Raw genomic sequence first — 15,695 nt, 5'->3', positions numbered from 1 at the left:
TGGGGGAAAATCCTGCCAGAGGTCCCCGAAACCCAGTCAAAGTAGACAAAACTGGAATAGGCGAGTCAACCGTCCGACACAGTACAAGGCCACTTTCACATGTTCGTGTAAAGCTGTGTGATCTACCACATAATGTGTGGCTCACTCAGTACACTCTGGGAATCGTAAGCAGCAGAGGCTGCAGGCATTGCGAGTCGGCCCTCCTACCGCCCAGGTTATTGCTCCCCCTCCCCAGCTCAGGCTAAGTACTACTCTTATCAGAAGGGACTCAAAGGATTTGGCACCAGCCCCGTGCATAAGCATCTACCACAAATCCTTCCTCTTGAAAGTTTTAGAAATGAGCACCATTTACAAAGATATGAGAAATATACATAGGAGTAGCAGCAGCAGCATTTAAGGCCCTTCCTTAAAACTGAGCTGCTACTGAAGCTGCAGACAACCAGGACTATCCAACCCTCCTGCTGAAAGGCATTTGAGACATGGGCAATTCCTCACATGCAACAGAACACCCATCTCTTTTTGCTAACCTATCTATCACAGTTTACCGAGAGATGAAATATTACACTCAGTAGAGGTGACAATTGTAAAGGCACAAAAGCTGACTTGACTCTGCTTAACATTTCTTTACAGTTAAATGGCATGACACAAGTGTCTTCTGGGACCAGAATGTCTCAGCCAATGGACTTAGAAGACTCTACCTAGAAGACCAACTTTTCAAACTCCATCTTGTGTTTCTCTGAGCCTACAACAGGACTAAACCTTTTATCTTGTGCTATTCATAAGTGGCTTATGCTGGCCTCATGCAAATAGGAGTGTGAGTTTGGGGCAGCACAATCAGAGAAAGAACCTAGGGATTCCAGCCTGGTCTCTATGGCTGTGTCATTTTCCCTATAGTAATAACATATCAGCAAGCAATTCATACTCAAGCCAGGGATCAAAGGAAAGTAGCGTTGTATGTTTGTAATAATTTGCCAAGAAGACTAGACTGATTCTCACATTGAAATAGAGAGAGGCAATGCTTCAGCCTTGTAATAAAAAATAATGACTTAACTGGTTTATGTGAATCGACTCCCTTTACACTGAATACCAGCTTTGCCTATCTTCTTGTTTACTTTCTTGTACCACCCCGTTCAGGATCTTTATAAAAGGGTTTGATGTGTGCGCACACACACACACACACACACACACACACACACACACACACACACAATCTCTCCCGACAGTTAGGGCAATAACAACTAATCATCTTCTACTGTCTACATACCAGATTGGCATATTATTGAGCTCCACTTAATTTCCATAAAAATAGCTCTTCCTTCTACTGTTGATGAAGATATTCATTAGTTCAACCAGGGATGATCCCAAGCTTGACAACAGGCAAGCAACTAAAAAAAAATAAAAATCCACCTTTCTGCAGTGAAGCACTTTCTGGGTGGGGAAACAAACTGCTCTGTACACAACATTGGCAAGGCTGAAGAATGGTAACCTCTGCCAGTCACATTTCTGAAGAATCACAGAAGCAAAAATCAGGAACTTCTCCAGCTGAAAGAAAAAGGAGGGTCAAGATGCAGGGTAGCTATTAATACAGGGTTGTTGTTCCAAAGGCTGGAGTTGTCTGTTACTGTTGTCTGTGTTTCTATGCCTTTAACAGTGGGGTAGTAGGAAATTGACAGGTGCAGCTTTTTTCATGTCAGAGCCACAACATTAGTAAAGGATGTAGCCACCCGATATGTTATTTTTCTAAACAGCTATCATTAGTCCAAATGGCCTTCCCTCATTCCACCCATCCTGTAATGGCCACTTTAATGATCAAAAGGTATGGGTTTCTCCTTCCAATGAGGAGATTGGGCCAAAGTAGTTTTATTGGCACTACTCATTTCAAATTCAACATGGCCATTTGGTCGAGGAAAGTAGTTTTCATTCAGGATTCAGGAACAGAGCAACTCCTTCCACCTTTGGTGTCAAGTGTCCTGCACCCAAATGTTGACTTTAAGATGGGAATAGGAAGCAAGGGGTGTGTTGTCCTTTTCCTTACTTCACTCTATGAACAAAGCATCAACCAAGGAAACTGCACAAACTACAACCTAACATGGAGCTATTTAAAAGTACAGGAGTGTTTTCCAAGGCCAAGCACAGCCAACCCTGTTCCAGCCTAAGAAATCTTAGCTTCTTTCTCCAGATCAGATCCTTCTTCTAGATTCATTAAAGGGAAGAACTCAGCACAACTTGAACCGTATGGTTGCTTTAGGGGCTCCCACTTGCCAACACGGCCTCTTCCTTATTCCTCCAGTGTTTTAGAGGGCTTCACAGCTCACCACCCTTCTCCTGTGAACACACTGCTTCCTGACAGAAAGTTTTATATAGACAGGGCAACATATTGCCAACATACAGATCCCTGTTCAAAGGAACAAAAAAAGAAACACACTCCAATCACAAATGCAGCCAGAGAACTTGGGAATGGGATCCTCACTGACATTCTTGGTTAGAGAAATACTGGGCTTCCAAGTACGTTTGAGGAGTCCACTGCTGCAGTAAAGCAACTTAGCAGCAAGCAAAACTGGCAATGCCTGACTTTTAAAAGACGCCTTTTCAACAGCTGTGTATCAGAGATGGTTGCAGTAATGCCTTTTCCCATCCCAGCAGCACTGTGAGAGAAGTTTTAATGTGCCAATCATCTTCTAAACACCCAGCTATTTAAGGACACCCAGGTAATCTTGATGAAGCTGTGGGGCTGATTCCCAAGTATGGAGGCCTCCAGAGAAGCTTTAACCGGTGCTTCGTCCTTAAAAACAGTCCAGGGTATAGTTTTGTAAAGTGGCCAAGAATGCCATGAGCAAACCCAATCTTTACAAAGAATTACAACACCCAGGAGTACTGGGAAGAGAGGCAGTGGAAGCCAGACAGTTAAACCAGACTATGGCTGTAGCAAGAACATGTACAAGACTAGAGAAAGGATGCATCAAAAGCTACACTGGCATGTAAGCAAAGAGCAAATTTCTCTGTGTACCGATACTTGATTGTGTCAGATGCTTAACAGGAACATGGCATCAGAAAGACACTTGCCCAGTACACAGTCCAATAGAAGAGTAGTACCAGATGGCTCAATATAGATTCATCACGGAGAGGGCTCTAGCAGCAACTTGTGTAGCTCATTCAGAAGCCTTTTTTTTGTCCTGCAACTAATATATACTCAAGAACAAAGAGTTCCCAGAACAATGGGAGTCTACAATCTGGGAAGATTTATTTCTGAAAGCATTTGACTGGACAGGCAAAAGTGCTGGAGACACAGCAGAAGCAACTGCATTTTCTCCTTGTTGTACAATATGTACTGAGAAGAGACAGTCATATCCAGAGACCCTCAAGGAAGGTATTGTGCCTGAAGATTCATTGTGATGCAAGCAAAGATTGTTCTAGCATTAGCTCCATTTGAGAGGATGCATGGCCAAAGTGGTGAGATTGGCAGCTCTGCCAAGTTAGAGCACCAGCACCTGCCAACTGGCCATGAAGGGGAGCGTTCTCGCTCCCCCCGCCCACCCAGGTTTTTCTTTTCTAAATGCTTTAGGACAGCATTGTGCAAACTGGCCAACTATCCTCAATAAAGCACAAAGGGTCCATCATTGTTCAAGGGAGGCTCCATAAACCTGGCAATGGGCTAATTAGTGGAATCTATTTGACCCATGAAATAAATGACACCCCCCAAAAACTACTCCCATGCTTACCACACAAAGCCAGCACAGCAGACTCCCACCAAAATCAGCATTGCAGCTTCCAAGTATTATGATTCAGATTAGAGAAATACAGTCTTTTTACAAGTTATACAGGAGGAGGTGGCAGAATTCTGGATACTACCACATCAACAGTAGGGAAAAATGTCTGCATTTTAAAATACATCTTTACATTAAAGCCTCCTTGCATGTGAAAGAAAGATTTAATGTAGTCTTCTCTGATGTGCTAATTTATTTTATATATATATATGGAACTTTTTGTGAAGTTGAAAAGTAAAAGTTCTTTACTGTCACACCACCCACCTGCTATCTCATGGTACAACCCAGAATTCTACTGCCTCAGAATTCACTTCATTTTTCATAACTTGTAAAATGGGTACCTTAAACTGTTAAGATCAAAAGCTTTTCAGTAGAGAATTATTTTAAACTCATTAAAATAACGAACACAGCAAACTTTACGGTATGGTGAAAAAAGAGAGGCATTAACAACAACATGCCTACACAAAAAATTAAATCAGTAATTGTGGAGGCCTTTTCCCAAGGAACTCTGGGAAATGCCATTTTCAAGAGTGCAGGATCTCCAACACATAGCACCTTTATAGAACTACTAATCACCAAAGTTCCCTGGGGAAGCCATGATGGTACAATAGGCTTAAATCAGGTTTAGGTTTGCAGATGTGGCACAAAGCAGAAGTCAAAATTATATTCTTGAAATACTTATGGTGTTGACAAATGTGCATTAATGAACCTTCATTGTCGTGAAGGCCAGAAGCCTGTTCTGTAACAATATAGTTTGGCTCCACCTTTACACAGGACAAGAATCACCTCTGCATCAAGCCCAAGAAGTTTCCAGTTGCTGCACCAGCAGATATAATCCAGACTGTTTGTGTTCTCTTATACCAGCTATATTCAGAAGCACAATGGCCCTAGGGTCCACAGCAGGGATAAGGTATTTACTGGGATGTCTGGCAGCAGAAAGGGTTAACAACTACGCCAGAATGTATTCATTGCCAGTGGTCATATTCATATTGGCTCACAGGCAGTCACAGGCTCTTTTTCTAATTTAACAGAAGGGAGCAACACCAAGAGCCAACTCCACTGGGTCCTGTAATACAATTACCCTTTGGAGGCAAATACATGAGAGAGCACAGGTACTTGATTCCACGGGTCAGTTCTTCTGAGGAGGTGGTGAAACACCAAGTCTTCAGAAAGGTTCTCCACAAACTGAGTGCCTCCCCATCCACCCTCTTTGGCACAAAGCTGGCAGTGCTCAGTGGGGCTTGCTGGGGTCTTGGTCTCTCCTCCCTTGCCACCTTCTCAAAAGGGCCTACAAACCCTTATATTGGGGAACACCCTCCCCCCGACACCATCTTCAAGCCTGTGGGAGCAAACATTCCAGACAAGGGTGGACTGATGGGACCAGAGAAGCACCTCTCTCCCATCCTCCCTCTCCATACACTTGGAACACTTCTCCATCTGACCCGTACCCTTTAGCCCTAGCCAGCAATGAGGCAGCCAGCAGCCAGTGACTAATGGATAAGACAACAGTTAGCCCCTCAGGTTTACAGCAAACAAAAAAGAGGCAACACTGGAACAGAACAAAGGCATCTTTCAACAAATGACTGACTGAAAACAAGGCAAGGAAAACTTCTGCACCCAGTTCTAGAGAAGGGGGACAAGAGGAAGAAGGAATCACATTCTGATAGCCCTTGGGCAATGCATGTATATGAGTCAATAGATATTTATATTTAATAAGTATATAAAATATGATCGAAATAAAACCAGTAATTTACAGATTGGGAAAAAGAAAAGAAAAATCACAGTACAGCAATATCCCAAGTGCTGCCACATCCCAAACATATGCTCTGCCATGTTTACAAAAGCATGGTAGAAAAGTGTCCCAGAGGAAAGCCAGTGCTCTGCTCAGCATTCCTCTCAATTGGGCCTTGGAGACCTTCTCCAGTATTTCTCAACACAGTTTTATAATCCAGCAGTTGCCCGGCTCCGATGAACCTTCCCCAGCTGCTAGCTATGACCTGATGGCCAGCTGCCCAAGGACTGCCGAGACATACAACCTCATCCTCATCAAGCCCAAGAGACCTGAAGTAGGTCAGATCCTCCTCCTGCCATGGCCCTGTGGCTCCAAATTAACTAGGCGACTCATGGGACGCTGTGAGAGTGGGGCAATGGCTGGATTCTGATAACAGGTGATAGATTAACCCTAAGGATCTTCTGTGCTCTCCTCCTCAATTCGTCATCTGAAGAGCTGTTCACTTTGATGGCTCGGAACTTCAGCAGGTTTAAGGCATTCGAAGCCAGTTCTGGTTTACTGGAGGACTGAACAGAATTGGGTTTCTTCCCACGTGGCAATTCTTTTCCCTCTTCTGCACTTTTCCTTTTCTGCCCCACAGTCTCCTGGTGACTACCACCACCACCTCTCCGTTCTGTTTTGCCCACTGATGGTTCTTTAGTTCGGGAGGCCCCTGCACTGCAGCTCTGGGAAGCACTTCCAGAAATCCTGCCATTCAGGATTCCAGAAGCTTTGCAAGCATTGCTTTCCTGCAGCACCCCACCATTGGGTCCTTTTAAAAGGGTTACCGTCAGGGCAGCAGAGTCTGGCACTTTCTTTATTAGATGCCTATACCCTTTAGTGTCCAACTGAGCTGGTGATATTTTAGTGGCCTTGACTGCTGAAGGTTGCCTGGAGGCATTGGCTGCCTTGAGGAGCTTCAAGTCTGAGGGAGAGATCCCAAGATGCCCTTGTTTGCACTTTGACTCCAGACAGGATGCTGTGGCTTTCAGCGGGACCAAGGCTTCCAGCACCACAGACAGCCTCATGGCTGGATAGACACCAGGGTACATGTTAGCAGGGAAACCCACTCCCGAGGCTTTTGATGTGCCTGAACGGGTCCGTTTCAAAGAGTTCAAGAGGAGGTTGGTGGAATTACTGCTCTTGGGCAATGGCTTACCATGGTCTTTAGAAGAACTTACTGTAATGCCTTCTAGAGGGGCAGATACTTTTGTCATCGTTACTGTGCTTCTTGTTAGAGCCTTAGCAGAGTCCAAAATAGGGACAGCTGTTTTTGAAGTGTCCTGAGTCCTGCTTTTTGTCTGGCCAGGCGTATTGGCTGTGCATGAGCTGTACCCATACACGTCTTTACTCCTTAGGATTGTAGGCTGGTAACCTTCCTCCCTGAGGCCCTGAAGAAAAGCAACCAGCTGGGTCTCTGTATCAGAAAGGTCTTTGGACATGGGGTTGAACACTCTGAGTGCTTCTTCCAGTGCTTTCTGTCCTGCAGAGGAGATCCTTGACCAGGAATGGACAGCTTTTTCTTCCACATTGTCCGCCTCAACATTCATGGCATTAGGCTAGTGGGAGCTTCTAATAGGTCCAAACCACTTGGAAGCCAATGCAGATCTCCTCAAATGAAAAGGGGAAAGGCAGTTAACTTACAACCTAAGAAACATTCATCCTCAAGGGGGGGGTGTTTTTAAAGTGGAGGCTTTTAAGGTCACAATACACTTCTTCCTATGTAATCTGATCTTAATACAACACAGGTCTAGAAGCACAACTGACCAATTTGGCCATAACAACAATGAGCTAGTGTGCACATTACAGTATAATCCATAAGAGAAAGCTGTCTGTATTTAAGGAAAAACAAATCCTAAAGAAGGAATGGTGAATCTATTACATCCTCTAGCATAGGGGTTCTTGACATGTTTGCACCTATGTCAGAGTTTGATAAATCCCAAGCACCAGGGAACCATAAAGGTAAAGTGTGCCATCGAGTCAGTGTTGACTCCTGGCGACCAGAGAGCCCTGTGGTTGTCTCTGGTAGAATACAGGAGGGGTTTGGTACCTAGAAATTTAACCTTGGCACCCAGACACAGATATCCAGAGGTAGGCTTATTTTGTCCTAGGTAGCCCTGTTTCTGTTTTAAATATACTACTTGTAAATAGTACAGTAAAGATAAAGAGAAGCCCATTTATACTCCCCCTCCACAATGTCCATCACAAAGTCTGGTAATGTTGTTAAGCATCTATTGTCTAGCTCCTCAGTTTTTTCCAAAGAAAATCTGTCAGTGTCTGACCTACAGACTGCCCCCACACCCACCGACTAGGGATGATATTGATGATATCCCAGGCAGAACTGGGATGCTGTCCACCTTTCTGAATATATCTGATTATTGCATTCTACTATTCAATGAAGTCAAGAATGTCCTAATTCAGGGGTTCCCAATCTGTGTACTCCAGATGTTGCTGAACTACAACTCTCATCATCCCCAGCTATAATTTATTGTGGCTGTGAGGATTATGGGAGTTGTATTTCAACAACATCTGGAGACTGTTGAACAGGCTGGAAACCCCTGCCCTATATAAGTGGCAGCTCACTTAGTTTGTTTTTTAAACAAACTGCATAACACTTTTTTTGTTTAATCTGCACCATGTACAAGTTTGGGTACAACACACAAACACCATGGTAAGCACTATAAATGCCACCATATTCAAAAGTTAATGTGTTTTTTCTTAAACAATTGATATGCGGCTTCCAACCCAGTCCTATATCCAGCACAAGCTTTTGGTGCTTGCCTTCAAAGCCCATGATGACCTTGCCCGCCAACTTCTCTTCTCTACCATATCTTAATATACTCCTGCCCATTACCTTCACTCTCCCCAGCTATAATTCCCATAATCACCCACCTGTTCTTTGTGGCTGCCCACTGTGCTTGGAACTCCCTCCATAACACTTATGTTACCTCTATCCTCAAAAGCCACTTTTTCTGGGAAGCTTTTGGCTTAACTTATTAGCTTTCATTCCCTACAGAAACAAAAGTAAACTAGGTGTACATGATCAGAAGTGCTGCTTCTTAAAAGCAGCCATGGGGGCTTCCAGCGCTCGGCAGGAACACAAAGGGGAGCTTATCTCTTTTCTCTTGCACCACTTCCTCACCAAAAGTCGTGCTCCAGCAGTGATGTGTGGGAAATCACCACTTTGGCAAGGGGCAATTTTTGCATGGAATTAGTATAAAGTGGAAGTGTTAACCTCCCTTCTTTGATCCCATTGAACACTGGACCTGCATCTTTTGAAAAAAATGAAACAAAAGCCACTTCCAACTCAGAACACGTTTGCGTGCACTTCTACTTTGACTCTAAGCTGAAGCAGAGATAACTGTATTTACATAATTCTTCTCGTTTACCTGTGCTTCCGTCTTCAAGTTGAAATTTGACTGGAAGCTGCTCAGGGCAGAGACCTACCTCTTGCTTATTTACCCTGCAGAGCACCATGTAGATCAATAGTGCCACTTTTTAAAATGGTATGTAAACTGCCTGGAGAGGTCTATATCAGGCAGTTTGTAAATAAAATAAATATAAGCAGTTTGCTTTGAAACACACAAGTTTAACTGTTTGAGTTATCTTCTCTGGGATTCCAATTAAAGCCAAAGAACTCAATCAATGACATATTTTCCCCCCAAAGAACTGGAAATTGAACTGGTTATGATCCTTATGTGTGCATAACTGGAGTGCCTGTGGGCAAGTTGGAGATATCAGCCGACTCAGGGTGATTCGCAGATGTGTCAGTGTTAAAAATTCTGAAGAACTATGGGGATCAAAACTCCACCAAACTTGTCCATGCAGGTCAATGGGATGGAATGTCTGTGGGTTTCAAGCACAGTTAACAAACAGGCGGGCAGATCTAATGGAACCCTGTAGTGAGGGGTGAGGGAAAGAGGACTCAAAGAAAAAGAACAGCAAGTTTCTCAGCTTGAAGGATACTTTCTCAAGACAGTCATAAGCCCTTCTGCTTTGGGGCTGGGGGGGGGAGAAAGGTGCCTAAAACTCTTGTTTTCTCACAAGACATTTCACATCTTTGTGTCTCTGAGAGGAAAGGGGTATGGCACATTTACGTTCTCAATGAGGTTGCTAATCCCACCCAACCCGAAAAACATGAAGACGACAACTGTATGTGTGTGAGGAATGGAGGGGGAACTTGCACACTGAATCTGTTAATCTGCGGATAACTTTATCTGTGCATGCACACACACAATCACACGACAACCAACAACATTTACCAATAGACATAACCTATTCCATAAACACATTTTTCTCCCTACAACCTCAGCAAATATTGATGAAAATGTTAAACTGACCACTCACCAACCATTAACTCCTAAAACTTTAGTGCTGGATAAAAAGAGCTAGGATCAAGCAACAATGCTGGTCCCCTCCACCAAAAAACAAACTACCCCTCCCCCCCCCGAGAAAACAGAAACAAGAAAAACTGCATATGAAATAAAACCCAACTCGGAATAAGGACTCCTGGTTTTCTTGCTAATTTTTTAGGCTGTGCATGTATCAAGGTTTGAGCACTCCTTTGGTGCTGCAGGGAGGAGAGCGGTGAGCAGGAGCTTTAAGAAAGAGGAGAGCAAGTCCTTACCTGCTCTCCACCACCCCATGCAGCTTCCTACTGGGGCGGCACACATCCGAAGTACCCATGCGTGGCACCAGCATGTACATGGCATCCACACGTGCGCAGGTGCCATTTGCATGGTCAGAAACACCATGCTGACACGCAGACGGCACCCGTGCATGTGCGGAAGTCATGTACGTGCCTATGCTGTACATGGGTACTTGGGATGCACGCAACCCCAGCAGGAAGCTGCGTGGGGCAGCAGAGAGCAGTTAAGGACTTGCTTTCCTCTTTCTTAAGACTCCTCGTCCACTCCCTGCAGCACTAAACTAGTGCTTGGTTTATGTACATCCTTACTAACTTTTGTTTTTTCACCATGATCAGTCACAGGTTCAAGCAACACATGCATACCAGAGATATACTGCAACAGTTTGTTGTGGATCCATATGTATATTGGCACAACACTGGATTATACAAATGACAGAGCACAACAAGTTACAGTCCACTGAATTGTCTCATGCTCATTTGGGTTTTGTAATTACAGGCCCTCGTTATTCACGGGGGTGCCATTCTCGCCTATAGGTGCAAATATGGAAACTATAAATAACAAAACCTTAACTCTATGGGAATTGGGAGATTAGGTTCTGAACAGAGAGAAAAAAGCCTTTAAATGCCTAAATAGTGGGAAGGGGGACAAACAAGAGTAGGAATGCACAGCACCTTGCTCTCCATGGCCGCAGGGCTCCGGAAATGCCACCAAAAATGCCCAAATTAACTAAATAAGAAAGAACCTCAAAATGGCTTCTTACTCTAAAATGGCGGCTGGAAGTGACACCGGAAGTCATTTCCAGACACTCTGCAACAGCAAATAGGTGAATTTTAGCCTATTTTCACACACATGCAGATGTAAACAGAGGACCTTTAGCGCCAAGGCTATTAACAATCCAAACATGAATATCTAAGAGCAATGCTTAATCCTACTTACCATCCATAACACACCAATACATGACCCACTAAGCATCCTTTTTGTATAACAGAGGTCATTCTCGTGGCTTTTGTCTGAACTCTCTGCAGTTCTCCTTCAAAACTGACTCTAAAAACTGGCCCAAACAAACTCTAAATATTGGTATTGCATCCCAGGTCCTGCTTGAGTGTTGCTTCTGGAGTCATTGTAGCTCCAAGGACATTTGGCCCACTAAGACATCAGTAAATAAAATGTTTTGAACAATGTGAGTCACCTCAACAGCTGGATCAAACAAGCCACCGTTCAAGAACTATGCCATCTTCCATTACACAGAGATGGGATATAGCACTACTGGTGCCTATGAAGCTGACTTATACAGAGTTGGGCTATTGGCCCATTTAATCAGTAGTTTCTGCCCTGACACACAGACAGCAACTCTCTAGGGTTTCGGACCAGATTTGCCCCCTACTTACCAGGAACTGAACATGGGACCTTCTGCATACAATGCATGTGTTCTACCAACTGAGCTCCAGTTCCAACCCCCAAGGACTGGAGCACCTGTATCACTTCTCTCTCAGCTTAACCTACTTCACAGGGTTGTTGTGAAAGAGAAACTCAAGTATGTAGTACGCCGCTCTGGGCTCCTTGGAGGAAGAGCAGGATATAAATGTAATAATAATAATAATAATGAAAAAGCTGTTTTTAGTCACTTGGAAAGGCCTGAATAATCTGTTCCCCCACAGCTATAGAACTCTCTTCCTCTGGAGATCTGCCAAAGTCTGAGTTTAAGAATGTTCCGTAATACTTTGGAGGTAGGGACGGCAAGGAGTTAGGTTGGCAGGATACAATTCTTAATCTACTCTTATACTCAACCATTCTTTCAAAGACGTTCAAGACCCGTCTATACAAATACAATCAATCCCAGGGTGTGTGTGTCAAAATTTAGAAGTGCCATTTCAAAACATCATAGGAGAATCCCATTCAATAGTTATTCCCCCCCAAGGATTTCAAAACAGAGGTATAATCAGATATTTTACCAAAGTTTTTAAGCAGAGCCGTTGGAAGATCTCCTTTGGGAGGAAGCTCCAAAACTGCAGTGCCACCACCAAGCAAGACCTGAGCTGCAGTTTGGGGTATTTAAAGTCACTTCTGTAACCTGCGTTTCCTCCAAGGAGTTCAGGTTGGGGCTGAGGATCTCAACAAGCTTTCCCCCTCCCTTCACATCCCAGCTGCTGTGCTATACTGCAGTGGCTTCCAAACTTCCTAGCTGCAGGGGACCCTTACGGCAGAGACTTCTCTGCAAAGGATTCCCACCTGCCTGCCTGGCCCAGAGCCACTCTCGGTGCGTGTCTAGTGTTCCTGGAAAGCCTTTGGGGACCACCTTCGTTTCACACATGATGCTTGTCAGACCTGTTGGGCCTCGCCATAGTATGCATTTACGACTCTCCTTTCCTCCCTGAAGGAACTCAAGGCAGCATACTTGGGGTACCCGGGCGATCTTCCAGTTTGTTCCTTCGCCTCCGGCCTGGTCGCCATGGGCGACCTGAAACAGAGGAGAGGGAGAGAGCTGTTGATGTGGGCGAGGGGCGGCGCCCGACGCTTGCAGCGCACCCCCGTCCGGTCTTCCGCGCCGCCGCCGCCGGCTCGCTCCTCCTCCTCCCCGCACAACAAGGGCAGCGGTGCGGGGCTCCTGCCTCTGCCACCTTCCCGCGCTGCCGTGCCGTGACGCGACTCGTCGGGGTGGGTGGGGGTGGGTGGCTGCGGCGCGGAGGGGGGAAGGGAACTCACCCGGACGCTCCTCGGCCGGCTCTGGCTGGCTCCTCCCCCGCTCCCACCCAGGGGCAGCACGGGAAGGGCAGCACGGGAACCGCGACACCGTGACGCCACTCGGAGGGGGGGAGGGGGGACCTGGGAGGGAGGAGGGGGAGGAGAATGGGGTAGGGCCACCCCGCTCAGAGAGCCCGGATGTCTCGCGAGAGCCAGGCTCGGCCAACCACAGGGGCCTGCGTCGTTTATCGCCGGCTTGAGAGGGGAACGCGCGAGAAGGGGGCGGGGGGGAGAGCGAGAGAGGAGGGTTGGGCATCGTCGGTGGTGCCTGCAAGTCAGTTTCTAGGCGCGCTCCTTTACGACTGCCAATGGTATCTTCGTCCAAGAGAACGAACCGGCCTGTGGAGGTCCCTTAAATCTGGAACCGTTTTGCACGTTGGTGGGAGGAACTACCAAAAAGTAGTCTCCTCCCCCGCCACCAGGAACAAGCAGGGTCACGCGTTTCTGCAGATGGGCTACCAAAGAAAGTTCCCTCCAAAAAGAACACGTTGCTGGTCTTTCTTGTCTTTCTTTTCCCCCTTTTCTTTCCGGCTTCTCATAAGTAGCTAGTCCGGGGGAAAGGGATGGAACCTGTGGATATCGGAGACCTTCTCGCACTCCCTCCCCCGCCCCGCAACAAAAGACAATTCATCAACGCGAACCCTGCTTAATAAGGGTTATTTTTAAACTTTCTTTTTTAAAAAATAAAATAAACTGTTGTGTTCTTTGTAGATCACAGAACAGATCAAACGGAGCCATGGTGGATTGGTTTGGATGGGGGAGTTCTCGATTTAAATCACTAGTTCATTATTAAACAATAGTGCAACTCTGATCACTAAAACATGTTAACTTTCAACCTTTAGGAGGATATGTTGTGTAACTTTTTTTAGATAACTTGGTTTTTATTTAGGGAATAGTTCCCTCCTTTGGTATACTACCAAACAAAACCACATGGCACTGTGGTCACCAGGAATCGACACCGACTCGATGGCACAACACACACAGGCTCCTGGTTTTTAAATGTAATTGATATCTTTACTTGTTATCTGTGGCCCTTCATCTCCCTTGTTGCACTACTTATACTTGAGACACTTTCCATTTTTGCCCAGAGATGGCATTTTTTAAAATAGTGCACCCACAAAGTAAGGAGGTTAGAGCACTGTACATAGCTGTGTTTATCATCACAAGAACCCTGGGAGGTAGGATAGGCTGAGAGATAAGTGACTGGTCCAGAGTCACCCCATAGTTTCATGGCTGAATGGGAATTTAGGTCCTGCTGGTCCTAGTTCAACACTCTATGATGCTGTGCACTGAATAATGCTTTCCCTCTTTCTTTCCATGGTTTCTTCTACTCCCATCTCCTCTCCTGTTTTGTCTGGCTTAACTCCTCTGCTTTGGCTCAGCCACACCACAAAACTGCCCTATTATCTGGCCTGTGTTTTTGCACATGTGATTTTAGTCTGCTTAGAAACAAATTGAAAGCCCAAAATTTTCAAAACAAGAGCTGGTAGTTGCTTGGAAAACTAGGGCTCTTTTCATGAGATGCAGTTGAAGTGAATTCTCATGATTGATTGGTAGGTAAGTCAATGTCTGTAATAGAGAGTCACTAACTTATTTTTAGGAGACTGTGTTATAGCATGTTTGTGATGAGAGATTTAACTTTAGTCAGGCTATTTTTAAACGAAATTTTGAAACTTGGGATTCTATTTACTTTTTTAAAAATCCAATTGAAATGGGGTGTGGTGGTGGTGTGGAATTATACACCTGACCAGAGCCTGCTCTGCTGGTTAAAAAGCTAGACATAAAAGCTTCCCTGTTCAGTTGCATTTTTAATATTCCTTTCTGCCTTGACCAGGCACCCAAAGTGGTATACAATATTAAAAGTAAACAAATGATATAAGATTTGCAAAAGTATTGTTGTCTCAGGCTGTTGATGGCATTTTCAGGAGGGGAGGACGAGCTCCCTGGCCTGGGCACCTCCTTTCTTGCATTCCCTCTCAGGACACAAAGGTCTTTCAGTACTCCTGGGAAAATGAGGGAGGGGCTCAGTGTACTTGGTTCATTTCCCTTATGGTGTGCAGGGGATACATCCTTAAAATACCTAGCCATTCCTAGTCTCACTTTATGGTAGGCATCTTTGAAGTTTTATATCCTCATTGTAATACCCCTCAATTTAAAAGTTGTCTTGGCCCTAGATCAACCCTTGACAAAGCCCAGGCTCTTGGTCACCACAATATTAGACATCAACAGAGAGAGAAAGAGAGAGAGAGAGAGAGAGCGCAAGCAGGGAGTAGTATTAAATGTTTCAAAGGTTTTAAAAACATTTGCGCTAAAAATCCTGAGAAAAGCCCTTTAATCTCGATGGTGGGGAGACACACAAAAGCATAAAGTGTGTTCCAAATCTTGTTTTAGTAACCATGGATCCAGAAACTCTGAAACAAATTGAGTGTTCTTTAGCAATTTTAACCTTTAAAAATATATACACAAGCTGTTGTGCATTTTTAGTAACAAAATGAATCTTTGCTAATGAAATGTTTAAAGGTTGGCTGCTCAGGGTGTGGGGTGTTGTGTGAAGAATACTCTTTTCCCCATGTGCACATGTGTTAAATATGGATTCATCTACCTGGAAACTTATTTCTGCCTACCTCACAAGATTGTTGTGAGGACAAACGTAACCATGTACACCTCTGGGCTCCTTGGAAGAAGCGTGGGATATAAATGTAAGAAATAAATAAATAAGAACTTATAGATTATCTCTGGCCCCATAAGGTAGAGTAAATGTATTTGGAA

General features: G+C 44.8%; 1 protein-coding gene across 21 annotated transcripts in view; it reads right to left on the bottom strand.

The window, feature by feature from the left end:
* Positions 1–13,266, bottom strand: part of LOC128347073 (uncharacterized) — a 70,944-nt gene extending 57,678 nt beyond the window's left edge. Inside the window, exons 1-4 of one of the 21 annotated variants that reach the window (XR_008317365.1) lie at positions 12,888–13,039; positions 12,414–12,642; positions 11,121–11,330; positions 1,265–7,146 (exon numbers count right to left, since the gene is read on the bottom strand). Coding sequence is in view for 6 of the 21 variants with exons in the window: in XM_053301148.1 (XP_053157123.1) it covers positions 1,408–1,463 (56 nt within the window). In the remaining 15 variants the exon portion in view is untranslated. The other 20 variants (XR_008317363.1, XR_008317367.1, XM_053301148.1 and 17 more) reach the window with 20 other exon arrangements.
* Between the last annotated feature and the right edge of the window lie 2,429 nt (positions 13,267–15,695).

Source organism: Hemicordylus capensis, chromosome 2 (assembly GCF_027244095.1).
Source record: "Hemicordylus capensis ecotype Gifberg chromosome 2, rHemCap1.1.pri, whole genome shotgun sequence".
In the NCBI taxonomy this organism is placed as follows: Eukaryota; Metazoa; Chordata; class Lepidosauria; order Squamata; family Cordylidae; genus Hemicordylus; species Hemicordylus capensis.
Note: the sequence above shows the minus strand (reverse complement) of the source record. Positions and strands in the feature narration are given on the sequence as shown.